This window comes from Crocodylus siamensis, chromosome 6 (genome assembly GCF_052110815.1).
Source record: "Crocodylus siamensis isolate JL-2025a chromosome 6, ASM5211081v1, whole genome shotgun sequence".
NCBI lineage: Eukaryota > Metazoa > Chordata > Crocodylia > Crocodylidae > Crocodylus > Crocodylus siamensis.
In genome coordinates this window covers 1-18,790 of record NC_143400.1, presented here as the reverse complement: position 1 = coordinate 18,790, position 18,790 = coordinate 1, and the positions used below count along the sequence as shown (strand labels likewise).

The 18,790-nt window shown below is 67.8% G+C and overlaps 2 protein-coding genes across 4 annotated transcripts; one reads left to right on the top strand and one right to left on the bottom strand.

Annotated features, from left to right (window-relative positions):
• Positions 1 to 5,934: 5,934 nt before the first annotated feature.
• RTN2 (reticulon 2) lies at positions 5,935 to 12,696 on the bottom strand. 3 transcript variants are annotated; one of them, XM_090056143.1, is made up of 10 exons: positions 12,396 to 12,696; positions 11,317 to 11,361; positions 10,432 to 10,917; positions 9,904 to 10,152; positions 7,932 to 8,139; positions 7,547 to 7,685; positions 6,959 to 7,028; positions 6,700 to 6,746; positions 6,456 to 6,514; positions 5,935 to 6,221 (listed from the first exon to the last, which is right to left on the bottom strand). In XM_090056143.1, the coding sequence occupies exons 1-10, from the start codon at positions 12,424 to 12,426 to the stop codon at positions 6,179 to 6,181; spliced, it is 1,377 nt and encodes a 458-aa protein (XP_089912269.1). In that variant the 5' UTR covers positions 12,427 to 12,696; the 3' UTR covers positions 5,935 to 6,178. The 3 variants fall into 3 exon arrangements, with proteins under 3 accessions (XP_089912269.1, XP_089912268.1, XP_089912270.1); XM_090056142.1 differs by having other exon boundaries at positions 9,904 to 10,158; positions 12,396 to 12,694; XM_090056144.1 differs by lacking the exon at positions 12,396 to 12,696 and adding an exon at positions 12,023 to 12,188 and having other exon boundaries at positions 9,904 to 10,158.
• A 2,361-nt stretch (positions 12,697 to 15,057) lies between these two features.
• VASP (vasodilator stimulated phosphoprotein) lies at positions 15,058 to 18,784 on the top strand (the record flags this gene model as incomplete). The annotated part of the gene is made up of 4 exons (XM_090056250.1): positions 15,058 to 15,217; positions 17,650 to 17,821; positions 18,170 to 18,338; positions 18,677 to 18,784. Coding segments are annotated over exons 1-4 (454 nt in total), but the record flags the coding sequence as incomplete, so codon positions are not given.
• Between the last annotated feature and the right edge of the window lie 6 nt (positions 18,785 to 18,790).

The window sequence follows — 18,790 nt, the reverse complement described above, 5'->3', positions numbered from 1 at the left end:
CAGAGGGATCCCATGTCTGGGAAATGTGCATGCACACAAACCACCTGGGCATCTAGGACACACATACAGAACACACAGAACTCAGGTGTCTCACATGTGTGAGCACATGCACACACACACCCTGTGTGTGAAGGTCCTAGCATGTATGTGTCTGCATGTGTGTGTGTGGAGCACACTGACCCCAGCATGGGGGTGACATGAGCAGCTGTCACCTGGCTGGTGTGAGTGTGTGATTGTGTGGTGATTTGGAGAAGGTGGGGTGGTTGTTGTGTGTGCATGAGCAGATGCTCTGTTTGAACGTGTCTGGCAGGCAGGCGAGCAAGTGTGGCTGTGCCTGGCTGGGGTGGGCGGGGATTATGGGTCCCTGCAAGAGAGAAAGAGAGAGAGAGTGTCCTGGATGCCTGGGTTCTCCGTGGTGTTTGTGTGTGTGTGCTTGTACCAGATGCCTGGGTTCTGTGTGTGTGTGTGTGTGTGTGTGCATGCATGCGTGTGGACGTGTGAATGCATGTGTGTTTGTCTCAGATGCCTGGGTTGTGCGTGTGTGTGTGGTTTTCATGCTGACAGGTGTCTCTGTGCACAACTGTGGGCCTGAGCTTGGGGTGGGAGATGTGTGGTGGGTCTGTGTGTGCAGGGCTGGAAAGGCTGGCGGGGGTGTCACAGGTGTGTGTTGTGCTGGAGCATGCCTGTCCACGGAGCTGGAGGGCCAAAGGGAGCTGTGCAGGGCATGTGGAGTTGTGAGTCAGGCAGACACTGGGTGTGTGATACAGGGTTGTTGTGCCCTGTAAGGCGGGGGGGGGGGTGTCTGCTGTGGGGCTAAATGTGGGGAGGAACAGTGTGTACCAGCTACAGACCAGGTTGTGTGTGATGCATAGCTGTGTGTGTCCAGGGGACAGAGTTGTGTGTGTCTGTCTCTGTGTATGACAGTGCTCCATATATGCATGTGTGTGCACAGTTGTGTGTGGGTGGGGCAGGGCAGTGAGTACGTGTGTCTATGTGCATGGCAGGACTCTGGGTCTGTGTGCATGTGTGGTACGTACAGTTTGTGTGTATGTGTGTGCATGTGCGTGGCAGGCCTGTGTGTGTGCACATGTGTATGTGTGTAGAGCTCCCTCCCCAGCCCTGGCTTGGCCCCACTCCAGCCTTGGCCCTGGGCCCAGTAAACAGCTGCACTGGGCGGCACCACAAGTGCCGTGAGGTCGGGACCTGGCTGTCAAGGCCAGCAGGGTGGGGGCCCAGATCCAGTCCCTGGCTCCTGCCCTAGAAGTTGGGGGGTTACTGCTTCTGTGGGAACCCCCCCAGCACCACAGTGTCTCCAGGGGCCCCTCCCCCAGCTCCTCTCCCTCAGCAGGATCCCCCAGTTCAGTTCAGCTCCCCTCTAGAGCAGCACTTGGGGGTGGGGGCCTGTGTACACAGGCTGGGGCTCCACCCCAGAACCTGCTGCCTTCCAGCTCCAGAGTGTCCAGAGTGGGGGGTGAGTGTGTGGGGTGGGAGTGGGCCCCTGTGTGCCACTCCCCTCCTCGCTCCACCCCAGAAGTAGCTGCCTTCTAGCAGAGAGCGAGTGAGTGTGTGTGTGTGTGTGGCGGGGGTCCCCATACACCCAACCCCCTGCCTCTCCCGCCCCCCAGAAGCAGCTTCATCGCAGCCCTCGGCCCTGCCCCCCGCCTCCAGCTGGCTGCCCCCTGCCCCTCCCCCCGCACCTTAAGCAGCCGCTTGCCCGAGGCGGCGGCATCGCAGAGCCGGAGGCGGGTTCAGCACAGCCCCCCGCCCCGGCCGCGGAGACCCCGGGCGCCGTGAGCGCAGGGCCGCCGACGTCGGTGCCGGAAGCGGTGACTCCATCGCGCTCCATATCGGGCCGCGCTATTTCGGGCTTGGCTCGGAGCGGCTAAAAATAGCGGCCGCGGCTGGAAGCGTAGAGGGCGGGGGCACCGGGCTGGGCACAGGGCATGCACCACCGGGCATGTACCCCTCCCCCCCCGGGCACTGGGCATGCACCCCCGCACCGGGCATCAGGCATGCAGCACCGAGTATGTATCTTCCTGGGTACTGGGCATGCACCCCCCCACCCCCCTTCCTGGACGTCTACTCCCTGGGCATGCGCCTCCCTGGGCACCGGGCATCCACCCCCGGGCACTGAGCATGCACGCCCACCTCCCCCCCGCGCACCAATCATCCAGCCCCCTGAGCAGTGGTACTGGGCACGCAGCCATCCCTCCCGGGGCACCGGACATCCACCTCCCTGAGCATTGGACATGCACCCCGCCCCCTCCCCGGGCACAGGATCCCCCCCTGCACCCAGCACAGGGCTCTTGCAGGGACCCCCATCCGACATCTCTCTTCACCAGGGACCGGGGCACCGAGCATCTCCCGCTGGGCATGCAGGGAGCGCTGGGATCTCCTCCTCGCCGCCCCGCTGCACAGCTCGGACCCGGGGCTTCTCCCGCTGGGCACTAATCCCGGGCACCAGGCTGTCCTGCGGGCGTGCGGGGGCACTGGGACTCCCCTGCGCGGGGCGCTGGGCACCTGCCTCGCCGCCACCCCGCCCGCCAGCCGGCCATGTGGGGGGGCACGTGGCGGAGGGGAGGGGGGAACATGTGAAGAAGGACGGCCAGACGGGTAACAGGGTGCAACAGAGCTACGGGGCGGGGTGGGGGCACCTCTTGACATCCTCTGCACTGCCGGCCAGGCTCCAAGATGGGTTTTTGCCCTGTGCCCATCTCCAGAGATCCCAAAGCAGAGTCGCGCTGCCCCAGCTACCTACTCTGGCCCTGTGCGGGGGGGGAGGGGGATAGCCATAGGGGGAGCCCTAGCGCAGACCCTCCACCCCCGAAATGCAGGGCCATCCCAGCCCGGGATGCCACAACCCACAGAGAATGGCACAGGGAGATAACAGCTTGGGTGGGCCGAGAAGGCAGTCCCAGGCCCCACGCCTCAGCCAGTCCAGCGGGCAGGAGCGAGAACCCAGGGGTCCGGGGTCGTCACCTAGTGCCCCTCACAGAGGATCCTCCTAGGGCATGTGGCTTTATGAGGGTCCCTGGCCAGGCCACGGAGCTGCCTGTGCTGGCTGGGGAGCAAGTGTGAGGAGCTGCAGAGGGGAATGGGGGATCAGATGGTGGGGACCCCTTGTGTGGACACCACTGAGCCTGCGAGGGGGAAGCCAGGGGCCAGTGTCTGAGGCTAGGACACCCCAGCTGGCTGCAGGGGGGCATGGAGCCGGTGCTCCCACAGGCCGTGCCCGGCCGTGGGTCTCTGGGACTGGTGGTTTGCCTCCAGGGCAGGCCGGACCCCCTCCTTCCAGCCTCAGGAGCCAGGAGATCCCAGCCCTGCTGCCCTGACACATGACATCATGCGGCCTAGATGAGGTGGACATTTCCCAGCATCCTCTCGGGCAGTCTTTGCTCTGGGGGCTCCCAAGTGCCTGGGCCCTGGGACTCCTGGGCTCCGCCCCCCCGCCCAAGAGGCTGACCCCTGCATGGGGTGTGGGGGCACTCGGTCTCTGCGGGGGAGGCAGCGCTGGAGCAGGGGCCAAGCCCATGGCTGGTGGGGGGGACAGGGCGGGGCTGGCTTTGAGACCCCAGCTTGGTGCTTTTCAGCCTGGTGGGGTGGGGCTGGGGTCTCCAGGTGCACGGGGCCTGGATCGTCCCTGGGTGGGGTCACACCCTGGGTAGGACACCCTTAGCACACTCAGCCCCGGGGGCCTCAGCCAGGAGCCCCCCCGGTTTTGGCTGGTCCCGTCCTTAGGGCTGGCGGGGGCACAGTTCTGCACCTGCTGCCGGGAGCTCGGGCGGAGGGTCCTTTGGAGGACCCAGGAGTGCCCCAGAGCCAAGAAAATCACCCAGGCGTCCTGGCCGCCCCCAACCCTATCCCTCCTCTACAGGGGCTGGACCTAGGCGTCCTGCACCTCCCCCCACCTTAACACTGGAGCCGCCCGGGGTGAGGCGCCCCGGCCCTCGCCCCCCAGCTGTGGCACCCGGGCGCCCCGCACTGGAGAGCGGCCCGAGGCGGCCCGGCCTGGCCGGCCGGCCGGCCCCGCGGCGCTGACTCAGCCCTGCGCTCGGCGGCGTCAGCCCCGGCCTCGACCGCTATTTTTAGCCGCGCGGCGCTAAGAATAGCGCGGGGGCAGCTGTCTTGCGGGGCTGCCCGGCGTCAGCGCGGCCGGCCGGGACCCGCACCCGCACCCGCACCCGCGGCCGGGGTGGGGGGCTGCGCGGGCCGGGCCGGGACCCAGGTAGGGGCAGGGGCGAGCCCAGGGCCCTGGAGGGCAGGAGCGGGGCTAGGACCCTATAGATAGGGAGAAGAGGATGCTCGGGACCCCTACAGAGGTGGAGGCGGGCGGGGCCAGCACCCTACGGGGCAGGGAGCGGCAGGGCCGCGAGCCCTATAGAGGTGGGGGAAGGGCAGGGCCAGATCCCGGACAGGAGTGGTGGAGGGTGTGCCAGAGCCCGGACCCTACAGGGGAGGGGGAGAGGAGAAGCGGGGCCGGCACCTGGTAGGGTTGGGGTAGAAGCCGGGCCGGGGACCCCCTATAGCTGTGGGGGCGGGACAAAGTTGGGACCTCTATAGGGGAGGGGCGGGGGTGGCTGGAGGCTCTTGTCGATGCAGGGGTTGGCCAGGGATGGGTCCTACAAAGCTGGGGGGTATCATGGCGGGGCGGGGGGCAGCTCCCCCCCGCGTTAACGCCTTCGCTGCCGGCTCATCGCCGCTGCCAGCACAGCTCCTCTGCTGGAGACTCCCTGCGGGGGGCGACACCTCGGCTGGGGCTAGGCTTAGGGCTGAAGGGGCTCCGGGATTCCCGACTGAATCAGGCTCTTCCTCTCCGCAGGGGGACCCAGGGGTCCGGGCGCCCAGGCCTCCGCTCCCGCCTGATCGATGCAGCCCCAAGTCCCGGGCCTGGCTCCGATGGCATGGGCACGAGCCAGGGCAGGGGGGGCGGGGCACGTGCCGTGCAGCCCCGATAGGCGTCGGGCCCGGGGCCGGGGTCGGGCTGGGGCCCCCGCAGGTGCGGGAGGGGCGGTGGCCTGAAGTGCCCAGGGCCCCTCCTCCCGCCGCTGCCGGGATGGCTTTGATCTCCCGCATGAGACCCCTTGGTCCTGGCTCCCCGCGCCCCTGCGCCCCGCTGCCTCACTCGCCTCCCAAAGCCGGGGGGAGCACTGAGGCGCCTGACCCCCCCGCCCCCCACGGGAGTCCGCACGACCCGCACCCGCACCGCCGCCGAGCCGCCAAGGGAGCTGCGGCGCTGGGTGCGGAGGGGGCCGACGCGGGGCCGGGCTGGCCCCCGCCGCGAAGCGGGACCCGAGGCTTGGCCTGGCCGGGGGCGCCACCGTGCGGCCCCGCGCAGCGGCGCAGGGGCACCCCTCCCTCCCCCCGGGGCCTCTGCTCGGGGTGGGGCCCAGGCGAGCCAGGAGGGGCAGAGGTGGGGCCAGGGCGCCTTGGTCCTATCCCCTGTCCGGGAGGGGACTGGGCGGCGGGTGCGGGGTGGTAAGAGTCAGGGTGCCTGGGCTGCCTCACCTTGCTTGGGGTGAGGCTGGCTCATGGTGGGGTGGGGTGAGCGAGGGGATCCTCCTCTAGGGCAGCCATGGCTCTGGGGAATCTCCCACTCCCCAGCCCAGGATCAGGGCTCAGGCCTTGCTCTGACACCCCCTGCTTAGCATGGCCTGGCTGCCCCCTCCCATGTCAGGCAGGTGCCCGGGGCAGATGGAGAGGGGGCTGGGGAAGGTGGCGGGAGGCCAACTGTAGCCGACAGGCAGCCTCTGAGCACCAGGCTGGGGGGAGGGCACCTCACTCGAGCACTGAGGGGGTGGGGGAATGAGGATAGGATGCCTGGGTTTCGGGGATGGGGCAGGGAGCCCAGAGGCCTGGGTCCTTCCCTCCCACCTAGGGGAGAAGTGTGGGATGTATTCTGCCCCACCCCACCCTTTTCCATGGACAGGACTCTGGTTCTGTGACAAGAGTTTTTATTAAAGTGTAAACCCCACACAGCTGGGGTGGGCATGGGTAAGGGGGCGGCTCCTGCCCCAGCTTGTGCCCCGGCGCACCAAGCTGCCCCCACCCCCAGCCCATCTCTGGGTCAGCCCCATCCCCTCCCCTCAGCCTGGGCAGCGCCAAGCACCCCCCCCCATGGGCAACTTGTGCCCAGGGGGGCAGCAGAAGGGGTTCAGGTGGAGCGGGGCAGGGTGGATGCTCATTCTGCCTTTGCTTTGGCACTTGGGAGCTTGGCCTGAATCCTGGAGGGGGGGCAGAGACATGTCACATGCAGGGGCACTGCCCTGCCCCCCTGGGGCCCCCAACCCTGTTCCTGCCTTCCTGGGAGTCCCTACCCCCATCCCTGCTCCCACCAGGAGCTGCATTACCCATGACACCCCTCATTCCCCCTGCCAACTGGCGGGGCAGCCCCCATGCACTAGGGGTGCTGTTCTGGGTGGGGGGGGTGCTGGAAAGCCCCCACCCCCGGCACTCACTTGGCTCGCAGGTGACTGAGCTGGTTCCTCACCAAGCCCACGTACTGGTCGATCTGTGCCTGGAGGAGATGGATTGGTGGTGAGGCAGGTGGGGAGCCCCTGGAGACCCCTCCCCGCCTGAGATAGCAGGACACAGGGGTAGTAGCCTGTCTCCCCCAGGGACACTGGCATCTGCCCTCTGCTTCAAGGCTTTCTCCCCACCCCATGCCCCACCCTGCACACGCACACACGTGCACACACTCACCTGGTGATGCCGGTAGAGCACAGGGAAGGTAAATGCACTTATCACACCTGGGGGAGAACAGGACAATCAGACTGAGCCATGCCCCCCACGACCCTTGCCCTCCCTGCCTGGGCCACTCCCTACCCTGCCCTCATACAGCTCCCCCCCATTTGCACACAGCCCCAGCCAAGACCATGCCACCCCCTCCCCCAAGGTTCCCCTCATCCCTCTCCCACTGGGACCAGATGCCTCCCTGGCCCTGCCTCCAGTGCCCCCTCACCCATGAGCAGCAGTGTCAGCCCGTTGAACACAGCACCCACGTAGGTGAGGATGTAGAACAGGAAGGCGAACTGAGAGGGCAAAATGGGGGTCAGCACAGCTCCCCCTGCCCTGCCCCAGGGCCTGTGGTGGGGGTTGCCCAGGGCCTGGGTGGGGGCAGGATCAGGACCTGGCACAACAGCGTGGGGCAGGGGAACGGATGGGGCTGATACAAGGGTCTGGCATGGATTCAGCCCCAGAGGCGGGACTGGGGCTGCCTCTGCCCATGGGGTGGGTGCGAAGCCCAGGGCAAAGCAGCCTGAGCAGGCCCCTGCCCCCAGACACCAGTAAGCCAGCGGCAGATTTGGCAGCAGGAGGCAGGTGGCGGGTGGTTGGATGTGAAGCCAGCAACAGCGTGGAGTCACTGCGCTGTGCCCCATCTGGCTCTGCTCCGCCCCCCAAAGCCTCCCAATTCACACCCCTGCCCCCCGCCCCCTGCCGGGACAGCTCTGGTGTGAGGTCACAGGGGGCAGCCTGGGAGTATGTCCTGAGGGCAGCTGACCCTCCGAGAGGTCACCGAGGGTTATTGGGGGGGCGGGGGCGAGGGCACCTTGAGGGAGTCCACGAGGTCCTCAACGAGGAAGAGGTGGCGCAGGGTGCGGGTGCCGGCGGCCATGTGCTGCCCTATGCGCTCAGCCATATGCTCCAGCTGCTCTGGGGACAGCGACACATCTGTGTCCAGCAGGGGCCTGCAGCAGGGAAGGGGTGTCAGCAACAACCCAGGTTCTGCCTCTGCCCCCCACAGTGCCCCCTGCTGGGGAGCCTGGGGCTGGAGTCCAGGGCAGGGGCAGAACCGCGGGTGGTGAGTGGCTGGGGGTCCCCATGTAGTAGCCTGAAGGGGGTGGGGACTGCCAGAGACTCGCTGACGGTGGTGGGCGCAGGAGTCCCTGGAGGTGCTGGGGGTGAGGGGTCAGCGCCGGGGCCCCAGTACTCACTGGAAGGGGTTGGGGCGGTGGCCAGGCCGCAGGGCGCCCAGCAGCATGTGGTAGAGCCGCAGCGAGAGAGTGACGCCGAGGGTGCCCAGCGCAGCCCAGGCGCACACAGACACAGCACTGAAGTGGGCCAAGCAGAGCAGCGCCAGCACCAGCCCCGTCAGCACCAGCCCTGAGGCCCGCATGTCCCGCCACAGCACCAGCTCCAGCACTGTGGGGGGGAGGCAGGGTCAAGGCCAGGCACCCCCATGGCCCCTGGCACCTGCTTGGCCCCCCGGGCCCCCCCAGCACTAGGCTCATCCCCCACCTCCCCTCAGTGTCCAACAGCCCCCAAATGCCCCAGACCTTCACTGCCAGGCTCAGCCCCCTGCCACATCCTCCCCCGCCCCCAGGCTGCCCTGCTCAGCCCCCCGCACCAGCACAGGTATCTCCTCCAGGGTCCTTGCCCCACTCTAGGCAGGGCCCCAGCTCTGGGGCAGGTGCCAGGCAACTGGGCCTGGAAATGGCAGGGCTGGGCTGTGCACCAGTGCCCAGCCAGCTTTCCCCTATTCTTTCTGCACCCCACCACCCAAGCCTGGATGAAGGCGCTATCCCTTTAAGGGCCCCAGGGGTCCCCACCTCCCGGGGCGGGGGGGCAGCTAAGTTTAGCTGCGGGAGGGGGACAGCTCCTGCAGCTGTCAGCTCCCCTCCCCCACCCCTAATTGACAGGCCCAAGTGCCAGGCGGGGGAGGGGCAGGCACCTGGGGGGGGGGTCCAGGGCCCTCCATGCTGACCCAGGGCCCCTCATCCCCACCCCGACCCCCACCCCTACTCTTTGGCCCCCAGGCCCCTCCCCTTGGCCTGACCCACTGTAGGAGGGCCACAGCCCCCTCCCCCCACCTCCTCGCAGCCCTGTCATGCCAGCACCCCTCCACCACTTTAGGGCCCCAAGCCCCACAGGCTAGACCCTGTCCCACCTTTGCCGCCCATTGCGATGCAGCCTGTAGTGCCCAGGCCAGCTCCCAGCACCCGCTCCAGGCCCCTCAGCCCCTGTACAGAGCCTGGCCTGGGGGCCGGAGTGGGGGAGGGGCCCCAGGGCTATTTATAGCCAGCCAATCCTGGCCCTGCCTGGACCCCCCTGTGGGTGGGGGGCACAGAGCTGCAGGGTGAGCCCCGAGGGGCCAGGAGTCTAGAACCTGGGGTCTATCCTTATGGTCCCCCAACTGACTGACCACCATCACCCATGTCCCCCCACTTCCCTATCCCTTGGCTGGGGAGAGAAGCCAGGCATCTGGGACAGCCAGCAGCGGGGTGCTCTCCTCTGGCAGTGCCCCAGGGTGTTGTTGGGGGTGCCCTGCAGGAGGAACAGGAGGAGCAGGAACCCAGGAGTCCGGGCCAACACGCACCCCTGGTTCTGCCTGCTAGCCCTGCCCCTGCCCTGCTCATGTTGTGGCGCCAGCGCTCCCAGACAGTCGCATCTTGGGGCCAGGCACGGCCTCCGGCCATGGCATGGCAGGGGGGCAGGGAGTGCCTGTCCCCACGGGGCCATGATGGCAGGATGAGGGGCCTCTTTGGGCATTGTGCCAGGGCTCCTTTCCCTGCAGGCAGCCCTGGCTGGATCCTGGGGGGCGGGAAGCAGGGGCTGCCAGGCTGGGGGTATAATCAGCCCCATGACCCAGCTGGGGCCCAGGGTGTTGCAATTTTCTCCACAGCAGTGCCTTGCATGCAGCTGATCACAGGCCTTGATGCTGTGAACTTCCACACAACAGTGCCCTGTGGGGGTCCAATCAGGAACCTCAATGCTGTGAGCTTCCCCCAATACTGCCTTTCCAGGATCCTATCAGAGGCCTTGATACTATGCACTTCTCCACTGCAATATCATCCCTGCATCTGATCAGGGCCTCTAGGCTGGGAGCTTCCCCACAACAGTGCCCTGCCTCCCTAGCTGCAATGCCCCTGCCCTGCCCCAGCTGCTCCCTCTTCATTGGTGGCTCACCCATGTTGTAGGCTTCCAAGCGGTTCCCTGATTGGTCCAGCTCCTCTAGGCATTGCTCTGGAATTGGCTCCGTCTCCAAAAGTGCCTTCTCCTCCTGCGGGTCGTCCGCATCCCAGGAGCCCTGGAAGCCAGGGCCCTCAAGGGTGCCCGAGGAGGACAGGGTGCCCTCAGCCCAGCAGGGGGTGCCCTCGGCAGGGTGGAGGGCTAAGGCGGGGGTGAGCTGGAGGTCCCCCGGGGTCACCTCGAGAGCTGTCTCTGCCAGGGACAGAGCAGGGTAGCACCCCGGTGCTGCAAGCTTCCCCCTAACAGTGCCCTGCCTGGGACCCCAGCGCTGCATGCTTTTCCCCAGCAGTGCCCTGGCAGTTCCCAGCTTCGGCCCCCCCACCAGTGCAGTGACCTTCCCCAACAGTGCCCTGCCTAGGCCCCCAATGCTGTGAGCTTCCTCCAACAGTGCCATCCCTGGGAACCCAGTGCTATGAGCTTCCCACAACAGTGCCCTGTTCAGGGCTGGAGCCCCTGGGTCCCTACCTGAACCAGCTGCAGCCTCTGTGACCTGGGGGGCTCCAGGCTCCACAGTAATCTTCGTGGTGGGCACCAGCTGAGGCTGTGTGGGGGGGCTGTTACCCAGCTCCAGGGGTTCAGGGTCATTGGTGTAGTGCAGGGGAGCATCCCAGGCCAAGAAGGGGTCCAGCCCCAGGCCCTGCCCACGCTCCCCCTCAGGTGACTGGCACAGGCTGGGGATGTTCTCTAGGCTGTCACCAAGGGCTGGGGCTGGGGGCTCGGGCCGGGGGGGGCTGGGGCCTGGCCCTGCCCCTAGCCCCCCCCGTGGGCGTCGAGCCCCAGAGTCACGGCGGGTGCGGGCATCACGGGGGGGGCTGGCATCATGCCCGGGGGTGAAGGCAATGTAGGAAAAGGTCAGCTCCCGTGGCGTGGCCCAGCCCAGAGAGCCCGTATCTTCGTCCTCTGAGAACTCCCGTGCCGTCTGCAGCTCAGGGAAGTCTGACTCCGTGCCACCTGTGGAAATGGGGGGGCGGTCATGGGGTGCCCGGGCATCAGGAGTCAGTGCCACTGTCTGGAACTGGGGCACACCCCCAAGGAGGGATCCTCCCCACCAGAGTACCTCCCCAAACCCACGAGCCTGCAAGCAAGGCACCCAGGGCATCCCTCACCCAGGGCCCTCCAAGCAGGGCACCCCCTGCTCTACTGTCACCCCCCAGCAAGGACCCCCCCAACCAGGAACTGCCAAATGGGGACCTCCTGCCCAGGGCATCCCTCCAAGTAGGGCCCTCCAAGCAGGGCCCCCCCCTCCTCCAGTCCCCCCTCTGCAAGTACAAACTCAACACCCAGGGATCCTTCCCTCCCACCCCAATGTCTCCCCCTTCAAGCAAGACCCCCCCCCAAGCAGGGCCTCACCATCCGTGGAGTCGGGGGTGGTGGAGGCAGTGGAAGGTGACTCTTCTGCAAGAGATGGGGGCGGGTGGGGTCAGTGCCTTGCTGCCCCCTCTGCAACCAGCACCAATGACAGGGGACAGCGCCCCACCCTGAGCCCACTCCCCTACCTGCCTCTGCCCCCCCTCCTTCAGCCCCTCAGGTTGGGGCAGGGGGCCTAATCAGGGCACACAGGCTGGTGCAGGCCCACCCTGGGCACACGCCACCGCCCAGGCCTGCTATAAGGGGAGCCAGGACCTGGGCAGCAGGGACCTAGCTGGGACACATCCCCTCCCCCAGTGGTGCCCGGTTCCGGGAAGCAACCTCGCCTGGGCGCCAGAGCAGAGGCCTTAATGGAGGTGCTGGGCTGGTGCCAGGGCCCCATGGACCTGGTCCTGCTGCCCCCCCATGAGCCATGGGGGAAGCGACAATGGGCACTGCCATGGGGGCAGGGGGGTTATGGGCTGTGGGGCAGGGACAGCCCCCCTTGGGGGGGGGCGGGCGGACCCCAGGGCTGGCAGAGCAGGGCCCCAGGCAGCCTCTGTCCTGGGCCCAGGAGTGTGGGAGCCCCTGGCTGGGCTCCGGGGGGCCCAGCTGCGGGGGGAGTTGCACGAGTTTGCCAGGTCTCAGCCGCGTTTCTCCCCCGGGTCAGGGCTGGCTCGGGCTGGTGGGGGGAGGTGGGGGGGCTTACCGAGCATCCGAGGCCGATCCCCGATCCCCCATCTCCACTCCCAAGGCGCTGTCACCGGGCCCAGGGGTGCCCAGTTGCCGCTCCCGTCCCCCTGGGCCCGGATCCTTGCCCTCCCCTGGGGCCCAGATCCTTGTCTTCCCGGACCCGATCCTCATCCTTCCTCGGGCTCCGATCCTCTCCCTCCCCAGGCCCCGATCCTGGTCTCCCCGGACCCCGGTTCTTTCCCTCCCCAGGCCCCGATCCTGGTCTCCCCGGGCCCCGATCCTCTCCCTCCCCAGGCCCCGATCCTGGTCTCCCCGGACCCCGGTTCTCTCCCTCCCCAGGCCCCGATCCTGGTCTCCCCGGGGCCCCGATCCCCCCACCAGGCACCTACTGCAGTGCGCGAAGCCCAGGACCTGACCCATGGCCCCGGCCCGGCAGCGCCCGGCATGGGGCTCGGCCCGCGCTGCCCCCCGGCGCTCATGGCCCCGGCACCATGCTGCCCCGCGGCCCCGATCCCGGCCCGGCCCGGCCCCGATCCGGGGGGGCGGGGGGATGCGGCGGAGCAGGCGGCTGCCAAGGGCGGGTGCAGACAAAGGCGGGGGGGCCGCGGCCGGGGCCGGGCTGCAGCCGGCGGGAGACGCAGGGATAGGGATGGAGGAGGCGTGTGCAGGGGGCCGGGCGGAGCGCGGGGAGGGCGGGGATGGAGACAGGGAGGCGGCTCCAGGCTCGCAGGGGTTAAGGGCGGGGCGGCGGGTGGTTCCTATGTGGGGGGGCGGGGGCATTCAGCCCCGAGCCCCGCCCCTGCCCCTCGGGCAGCCCCCAGCATCAGGTGCAGGGTTAGCTCTATGGCAACAGGGCCGCGCCCGCCACCCCGTGCAGACAGCCCGAACCTCCCGGCGCGGGGTGGGGGGAGGGCGCGCTTAGGGGGCGGCTCCTCCAGCCAGGCTCAGCTCCCCCTCTAGAGGGGCCTGGACCTGCCTCAGCCAGGCCCCAGTGCCCCCACCCCGGATTGGGCCCAGGGGGAGCAGGAGGGGGAGAGGGAGAGAGGGAGAGTGTTGGGGGGGTGGGCAGGACCAGCGGTTGCTGACACCCGTGCTCCACTGCAGCTGCTTCTGGGGGGGCAGGGCCTCCTGGCATTTGGGAGCCCCCACAGCCCCCTGGGTCCAGCCCCAGCACTGGGACCCCCCACCTGCCCCAGAGACCCCCACCCCCCTTGGGTCCTGCTCCAGCCCCAGTCTCCACTCAGCCTCCCTCAACCCCCTTATCTGCCCCCGGGGACCAGATCCCGCCCTGCAAGGAACAGGAGCCCCAAGTCCAGCCCCCCGCCCCTCCCAGAACTGCTGCCCTGCTTGGAGGGCAGAGTGGGTGTTGCTATGGCCAGGCAACCTGCTCTGCCCAGGCCCCCACATGTGAGCTCTCTGCAGTGGGGCACGTGGGAGGGAGGCAGGTCCGGTCACCCCAGGCTGAGGCAAGAGCAGGGCAAGGCTGAGAAAAAGCACCTCCTGCCCCCACCCTCTGGGCATTAAGGCCAGGATCCTGCCAGGAGGGGGAGGGGAGTAAGGTTGGGGGGACCCCTGTGCCAACCTGATGCTCAGGGCAGGAACAGGGGGCCTGGGTCCTACCCAGCAGCACCTGGCCTGGGTGAGAGGGGCCTGCGGGGGCTGGGGGTTACTAGTGGTCCCTGCCCTCGAGTGGACGGGGCGGGGGGTGGAGGGGAGGCATGGCAGTTGGGTCTGGAAGGGGACAGGAGGGATCACGCTGCAACAGCTTACTGACTCCCAAGAGTTGGAGAAGAGGCAGCCAAGGCCAGCAGGGATGCCTTGAAGGTTGGAGGACTCCAGCAGTGTTGACATGACAGGAATGTGGGGGGTAGTTGGGGGCCACAGCAGGTGTCAGGGCTGCTCTGGGAGCCCCAGGCCTCCATCACAGCCAAGGGCAGTGAATTCCATGTGCCGGGGTGCCCAGCAGGGTGTTGTGGCGGTGCTGTTGTCCCTAGGGCCAGGGTTGGAGGGGGCAGGTGGTGCAGGTGGCTCAGGCCAAGCTTCCACAGGCACCAGGCACATGCCAGGCTGGGGGCACAGGGATGTCTCCTTCCTGGGGACAGCAAGTGTGTGGGGCAGTGGTGCTAGCCTGGGGCTGAGCCAGGCTCCGTCTCCTCACATCCCAGGGTCTCAGACCCCAGGAGAGGGGGACTGGCTGCACCCAGACCTGGCACCAGAGTATCCTGGCCATGGCTTACCTGTCGGCTCAGCCTGCTCTGGGGGGCACAAGGGGTGAGTGGGGTTTGGTGGGCAACTCTTGGGGTGAAGCCAGGGAGAGAATCTGACTCCGCTCCAGTCTCAAGGGGTCCAGCCTAGAGCCACCAGCCCAGCCGGGCTCCATGGGGAGTGGCTCCATGGCAGGTGGGCAGGGGACCACAGTGCTTGGGGGATGGCGGGGGCGGGGGGTGCTGGAAGCCCCAGATTACTGCCTCCAGTGCCGCAGCCGGAGCTCTTGGAGGAGCCTCAGGACGATGGGCAGGAGGCACGTCTTGTGCTGGGACCCGAGCCAGGGGGGACAGGGCCACCGGGTCGAGCTCAGGTCCCCCCACAGGGCCAGTGCCCCTCAATCCCAACCCGCAGCCCGGGATGGAGGATGCGGCGGGGGTGGGGGAGCTCGGCCCCTCGCTTCTCTCCTAGCTGGGGGTAGGTAGCGAAGGGGGGTTGGAGCCGGGGGTGCGGGCGGGCGCAGGTTAGGTTTGCGGGGCAGAGCGCGGGAGGCGGGGAGCCCGGACACCGCCCCAGATCGGTCGCCGTTCCCGGCTCCCCGCTCGCAGCTTTGGGGGGGCCACCCCCCCGAGCTGTTGCGGGCGGTACCGCCCTACCCCCAGCCCTCACGGGGCTCCGGGGCAGCTCGGCTTCCGCTTCGCCCGGCGCTTCCTCCTCCAGTTCCCCTTCTCCGGCCCAGGCTGGGGCGCCCCCCGCTTCTAACCCCCCAAAGCTGGGGAGAGAGAACCCGGGAGTCCGGGCCCCTGGCCCTCCCGCCCCTGCCCAGCCGCGCAGCCAGGTGTCCGGGTTGACCCCCACCCAATTGCCCTTTTAAGAGGGCGGTGGCGGCGCGCGGTGCATTGTGGGGGGCGGTCGGGGTGGCCCGCGGCGCCGGAGCCGGAGCCGGAGCCGGAGCCGGCGCATGGGGTGGCGTGGCCGGGACTGAGCTCCCCTCCGGCACCATGAGGTGGGTGCAGGGCGGCGCCCCCGCTCTGGGTGGGCTCCCCTTTGACGTCACGGCGATGACCTCACGCGCGGGGGCCCTGACATCACAATGCCACATCGCGCGCTCGCTGCCTCCCCCCAGTGCGGGGAAAGAGCCTGGGAGTCCCGGCCTCCCGCACTCCCTCGGGGGTTTGGGTGAGGGGGCAACTGGTGCCTTCCTGGCCCAGGCCCGCGGGGGGTGACAGGATCGGAGCTGCGGCCGTAGATCTCGCCCCCCGCAGCCAGGCAGCCCCGCCCCTGGGAGCTCTAGCCCGGAAGGGTCCGAGATCCCTTCTGGGGGGGAGGGATGCCCCCCTGCACTGCTCCCACCTCCGCCGCGGGAACCAGGCCCCTAGGAGACCCCGCTGGCTTCAGTGCCTCAGTTGCCCTTCCTGCCCCAGCCCTTTGGGAGGATGGGGGGGAGGTGCTCTGCCCCCCTCCCAGGTGACAAGTGAACCCTAGAGCAACCCCAATCCATGGGGAGATATTTTGCTCCCTCCCCCCGCCCCACACTAAGAGCTGCAGGGAGATTCCTGCCTTCTTGAAGGCGGGGGGCAGCGGGGGGCTCTGGCCTGGTGCCTGCCCTCCTCTCCCCCCTCCTTTGCTTGGGACAATGGGATTAGACTTCCGGCCTGGCCCTGGCCCTTCCTGGTCTGGCTGCCGGGCTCCTGCCCCTGCCCCCTGGGAAAGGGGGGCAATTAACATCTTGGCTACCCGAGCCATGGGCATTAATGGGTCCCTGTGGCATGGAGGGGCTCTCCTGGAGTCCCCAGTGCCCCTCACTCCAGACCTGCAACACACTGCCCCCTCTACCATTATGCTGGTGCCTGCTGTTACCTGCAGCCCCATTGCCCCTCACTCCTGACCCCCTGCTGGTGCCCCACACTCATGACCTGCAGCCCCCTGCCCCCCCACCCCCAGCTGGGCTGAGTTGCGGGGGGTGGGCAGGGGCAGGAAGGTGCCAGGGAGGAAGTGAGTCAGGAGGAAGCGGTGGGTGGGGGGAAGCTGCCTGGGATGGGGGTGGGGGGCAGCCTTGACCCTGGCCTGTCCTCCCCAGAAGCAGCTGCATTGCAGGGGGCTGGGATCCCCTTGCAAGGGGGTGGGGATGGGGGGCATGTCTTGTCCTGGGGTGTCTGCCCTTCCCCTATGGCTGGGACCAGGCAAACCTGCCCCATCCTGCAAACCTGCCCTTATTAGGAAGCAGTCACTACTCCCCTCCTCCACTCCCCCCAGGTGCTTCCTGCCTCTGCTCCTGCTCCTGCCCCTGCCCCCGGGGTGGGAGTGGGGCAGCAGGGGGTGGTGAAGATCCCTGGCATGGAGGGGGCAGGGACACACATCACCCCTCCCAAACAGGCAAAGAGCAGGGTCCCCGAGACAACCGGGGAAGGGCACAAGGGGGGTGCGCAGAGAATCCAGAAGTTTGGGCTGACCCCCCCCCCCCGCTTCCCATTGGGCAAGAGTCTGGGGCAATCACCAGGTTGGCCAATGCTGCTGGAGATAAGCGGGGGGATGACCTTCAACCTTTGCACCTGGGGAGGGGCAGGAAGGAGCGGAGGGGGTGGGGCTGCTCCAGGGGTACTGGAGGGGTGGTGGGGAGGCTGGGCTGGGCTGCGCTGCGGTGGGCAGGGCCAGGCCTGTTTGGATTGTGGGAGTAGCCGGCATTTCCGCCTTGCTCTGGGGAGGGTGGGGGGGGTGGCGGTGGCAAGCGCTGGGGCTGACGCACCCGGTGCCCCTCGCTCCTGATCTGCAGCCCCCTGCCAGTACCCCTCGTTCCCAACCCACAGCCTCTGTTCACCCTGCGGGGGGGGGGGGGCTGGCGGGCAGCTTGTTCCAGCCATGACTTGGTTCCTGTTTGGCCTCTGGGGAGGAAACCCCCCCCATAATAGCTGCTAGTGCCCTGTGGCCTGGGGGGAGGGATACCAGGGTTCCAGCCTTCCCTCCAGACTGGAACTTGGGGGCAGGGGTCTCTTCCCCCCAACCCCAAGCAGGAACCTCACCCTCCTGCAGACCTCTGGGAAAGGGACCTGTGTAGGGGAGCCAGCCGGGGGGGGGGGGGTCCTTCATGTGGGCAGCAGGGGTCTGCAGGGGCCCTCTGGGCAGCTGGGGGGGCAGTCCAGCTCCCAGCAAGTCCATATAGGGTTCAGCCCCAAGCTAGTTCAGTGGGGGAGGGACAGAACCCAGCGCCTGGGCTCCATCACTCGCAGGAAGGGAAGTGGCCACCAGGGTGCCTGGTCTGTCCTGGCTCCAGCAGAGCGGGTGTGGGGGTGGAGCCTGGGTTCTGTACTGCCTCCCTCCTCGGTGCCTCAGTTGCCCCATTTCATTGAGAGAGATGGGGTCCCTCTTGGGTTTGGGTGGGAGGGATCCTGGAGGGCGTCCCTTGAGTGGGTCACGCTCACCTCCTGTCACCCCATCCAGCGAGACGGTGCTGTGCTCGGCCCGGGCCACGGTGATGATCTATGATGATACCAACAAGAAATGGGTGACATCTGGGTCAGGGCCCAACACCTACAGCCATGTGCAGCTCCTGCACCGCCCTGCGGCCGGCGCCTTCCGTGTTGTGGCCCGCAAGATGCAGCCTGACCAGCAGGTACGGAAGGAGGAGCAGGGGACCCAGGAGTCTGGGCCCTGCACTATTCGGCCTGGGTGGTTGGGGGAATAAGAGCAGGTATTGACCTCCAGCTGAGAACCCTGGCATCTGGGCCCTGCAGCCTAGAGCTTCTTGGGGGCGGGTGTGGCAGAGCTGGGCAAATGTGGTCAGAGGCTTGCTGGGGGCAGCTGGGCACAGGGGTGGGGAATGGAAACTTCTGAGCCATGGGGTGCATTCACTCTGGACCCTACTGATGTGGGAACAGTGGCAGAGGCTGGAGACAGGGAGCTGGTCTGGGAGGGGAGCTCCCCTTCAGTGCTGGGAACCGAGGTGTCTAGCTCCCCCCAGGTGGTGATGAACTGTGCGCTGGCCCGGGGGCTGCGCTACAACCAGGCGACTGCCAGCTTCCACCAGTGGCGTGATGCCCGCCAGGTTTGGGGACTCAGCTTCTGCACTCGGGAGGATGCTGCCGCCTTCGCCACCGCCATGCAGGGCGCACTCGCTACCCTCGACACTGGTCAGCAGGAGGACCCGCAGTCCTGGGTTCCTTTGGGGAGAAGGGAGGAGTGGAGTTTGGGGCTCCTGGAGGTGGACAGCTCTGTGGGGGGCAGCTCTGGGGTTCTTGAAGAGATGGCTAGTCAACATGGGAGGCAGTGACTCCCCCCAACCCAGAGGGGCCCCAGGGCCAGGACTTCTGGGTTTCCAGCTGAGGGGCTGGGGGGAAGTGGGGGGTCAAGGATTGGTACTGGGGTGCTACCCGTGGGAGGGCTAGTGGGAGGCTGGGGCAGAGTAGAGGGCAGTGGTGGTGGTGATGGGGTGGGGGTGGGGTCCCAGCTGACACCCCCATGTCCCCAGGCGCCACACAGGCCTGGCCGGCCCCGAACGGCCCCAGCCCGGAGGAGATGGAGCCACAGAGAAGGTACCGGCCTCCCCACTGCCTCCCCTGCCCTCTGCTGTGGGGAACCTAGG